Source organism: Colobus angolensis, unplaced genomic scaffold (genome assembly GCF_000951035.1).
Source record: "Colobus angolensis palliatus isolate OR3802 unplaced genomic scaffold, Cang.pa_1.0 Scaffold18, whole genome shotgun sequence".
In the NCBI taxonomy this organism is placed as follows: Eukaryota; Metazoa; Chordata; class Mammalia; order Primates; family Cercopithecidae; genus Colobus; species Colobus angolensis.
Genome location: NW_012114932.1, coordinates 4,466,909 through 4,470,477, shown reverse-complemented (window position 1 = coordinate 4,470,477; position 3,569 = coordinate 4,466,909). Strand labels below are relative to the sequence as shown.

The 3,569-nt window shown below is 42.1% G+C and overlaps 1 protein-coding gene across 8 annotated transcripts in view; it reads right to left on the bottom strand.

The window, feature by feature from the left end:
• MAP4 (microtubule-associated protein 4) overlaps window positions 1-3,569 on the bottom strand; it is a 280,646-nt gene that overhangs the window by 73,780 nt on the left and 203,297 nt on the right. For all 8 annotated transcript variants that reach the window (XM_011939190.1, XM_011939193.1, XM_011939191.1 and 5 more), the window contains one exon: window positions 1,136-1,249. In XM_011939190.1, the coding sequence (XP_011794580.1) occupies window positions 1,136-1,249 (114 nt within the window). The remainder of the gene's footprint in view (window positions 1-1,135; window positions 1,250-3,569) is intronic.

Below are 3,569 nucleotides of genomic sequence, written 5' to 3'. Positions count from 1 at the left end.
ACCTTCTGGGCTCAAACAATCCTTCCACCTCAACCTTCTGAGTAGGTGAGACTACAGGTATGTGCCACCATGTCTGGCTGAATTTTAAAATTTTTTGTAGGACAGGATCTCCCTATGTTGCCCAGATTGGTTTCAAATTCCTGGGCTCAAGCAATCCTCTCGCCTCAGCTTCCCAAAGGGCTGGGGTTACAGGCATAAGCCACGGTGTCCAGCTGTAAATGAAGAAGTAGACAAATGTGGCTGGATGCAAAGGCTCACGCCTGTAATCCCAGCACTTTGGGAGGCTAAAGCAGGTGGATCACTTGAGCCCAGGAGTTCAAGACCAGCCTGGGCAACGTGGCAAAACCCCCCTCTACAAAAAATTGGCCAGGCATAGTGGTACACACCTGTAATCCCAGCTACTCAGGAGATTGAGGTGGGAGGATCACCTGACCAGGAGGCCAAGTCTGCAGTGGGCCATGATTGCATCACCGCACTCCAACCTGGGTGACAGAGTCAGACTCTGTCTCAAAAAAAAGGAGAGATCACAGTCCAACTGTGAATCTGTGAATTGTCTCCTTTGATTAATCCAAAGAGAGCCTTGTCACACCCAGAGCCCCTAAATCTAACTTTTCTTAGTGGTTAACTTAAAAGGTGATGTGTGAAAGGCCATGTTGATTGTTTGGCATTAAACAAGTAAAGCAGACCAGAATAAACCACCCCAAAAATATGCTACTTTGGCGTAAGGACTTTTTTAAGCTGAAGGTTATTATTAGCCTGGAGATGGCACCATAGGAATCTACACAGCAACGTTTACTAACTAGCTTTTACCTACTATTTACTTGTCTCCCACAATTTGTGGCCCCTCTACAGAATCAAAAGTCTTTTTTCCTTCATTTTCTCACTTCTCAAAAAAAAAACTGTCATTCTTTATTGAAGAAGCTATATAAGGTGGAATTCTAAAGTCACCTCTTGCAGAGTTACTCATGCTCTAGGTACCTCTCATATACATATGAAATTCACATGTTAAACTTTGGTTTCTTTTTTCTTGCTAATCAATCTTTTGTCATAGAGCCCTAGTCAGTAAACCAAAGATGAGTAAAGAAAAAAATTTTTTTCCTTCCCTACAGAATAAATCCATTTGGAGAGGCCATACCGTAACTGCCTTTCAAAGGATCATTTTGTCCTGCAAATATTGAAGTATCGGCTGTTGCACTGGAGGGAAAGACCAAACCTGCCAGGTCATCATCATGGTACATCTTAAAGGGATCTGGAATATAGAAGAAATCCAAAACTCATTCCTGGGGAATGCAACTAGAAAGATTAATATTTCTCTTCTTTTTTTTTTTTTTTGAGACGGAGTCTTGCTCTGTTGCCAAGGCTCTGTTGCACTGGAGGGCAGTGGTGCCATCCTGGTTCACTGCAACCTCCACCTCCCAGGTTCAAGCGATTCTCCTGCCTCAGTCTCTTAAGTAGCTGGGATTACAGGTGCCTGCCACCATGCCTGGTTAATTTTTGTATTTTTTTTGTAGAGACAGGGTTTCTCCATGTTGGCCAGGCTGGTCTCAAATTCCTGATCTCAAGTGATCTGCCCACCTTGGCCTCCCAAAGGGTTGGGATTACAGGCATGAGCCACCGTGCTCGGCCAGTATTTCTTATTATCCTATGATGAATATAGATGAGTTGTCAATAGTAAGTAAATTGAGATCATATGTGACTGCACAAGGTAGAGAATCAATATACACTAATTCATTTGTTATGAGTTAATAATAAATAATCCCTTCTCTAAGATTTGGTTACATACATCAGATAGCCAACAAATGTATGAAACAAAAAGGGCAACTAATGCTCAACTGTATAACAAACACTCTAAGAGGTGAAAGTACAGAGAAAATGAAATTTTCAATATATATTTATATAACATTCATTTTAAGTTACTTTTTAAAAAGAGCCATTAAGAAGCTTTAAAAAAAACCAACAAGGAATTTTTCACCTCATGTGGACATGACGAAGAAAACTGCATTTCAAAACTGTCTGAATGGGACAGGATAAACAATTGTTATCCTGAGAGAAGAAATAAACTCTTGACTCAGGAGCTGGCATGAATAAAAGCACTCAAAACATCAGGTAAACTCTTTGTGCTTTTGTACATGAAAAAAAAGCAGGGCTGGGCGTAGTGGCTCATGCCTGTAATCCCAGCACTTTGGGAGGCCAAGGCGGGCGGATCCCAAGGTCAGAAGATTGAGACCATCTTGGCTAATACAGTGAAACCCCGTCTCTACTAAAAATACAAAAAAAATTAGTCAGGCGGGGTGGCACGTGCCTGTATTCCCAGCTGTCTGGGAGGCTGAGGCAGAAAAATCGCTTGAACCTGGGAGGCTGAGGTTGCAGTAAGACTCTGTCTCAAAAAAAAAGAAAAAAGAAAAAAAACCAAAGCTGTTCAGGCTAAACAAGAGTTACACTTTCTGAAGAGGCCTTCTCGAAATTTATCTTATTATCTTAATCACCCTGGAGGCTTGTTAAAACAAAGATTGCTGGTTCCTGAGAATCTGCATTTTCAACTAGTTCCTGAGTGCCACTAACACATCACTCCCTTAAGACACTTCAATTGTCAGAGACAGCCGCATAAAAGCCCAGGCCTTGAAAGAATGTTCATTTTCTTGGCTCTGAGGCAGCTATACCACCCTCTTTTGTAAGAAATTTCAGGATTAGGGGAGACCACTGCATCAGGAAGTGTGAACAAGCAGAAGGCAATACTTGGAAACTTGTTGAGGCTTCTTCTTCAGAAAACCACGGGAGCCTGGAAAGGTGGCACACACCACAGCTACTTGAGAGGCTGAGGTGGGAGGATCTTCTTGAGCCCAGGGGTTCAAGGCTGCAGTGCACTATGATATGGCGACTGTGAATAGTCACTGCACTCCTGTCAGGGCAACACAGCGAGACCTCCATCTTTAAAAACAAAAAACACAGCCTGTTTTTTGTTAAAACAAACAAACAAACCCTTATTTTCAAAAAATGGAAAAATTAGCCAGGTATGGTGGCACATGCCTGTAGTCCCAGCTACTCGGAAGGCTGAGGTGGGAGGATCACTTGAGCCTGGGGAGGTTGAGTCTGTGGTGAGCCGTGGTTGCACCACTGAGCTACAGCCTGGGTGACAAGAGTGAAACTCCATCTCAAAATAAATAATAAAAACAGAACAAAATTTAAAAAAAGAAAAGTCGGGGAGATAGAATATGAGAGAGATGATAAACATTCATTCTCCCCAGTTCTATATGGTTTGGGGTAGCTTGCTGCTTGCTCTGTCTCTCACACTTCCTCTGAGGGAAAGTAGGATTCTTAAAGCATCAAACAGAGTCAACGCTGTATGGTTTGCACCTTAAGATAGAAGCTTGCTAAATTACACGTAAAAATACATGATTCTTACAGAGAGTTCTGCCATTTAGTCATTAATTTTTTTACTGGGTGCCTACCACGTGGCAGACCCAGTATGCTCTAAAAAAACCAAAGATGTACAAGGTCAGGGATGGGAATATTTAGCCACAGGATATATTTTGGTTCAAGTCAAGGGAGATCTTTGATACGTATTTAAG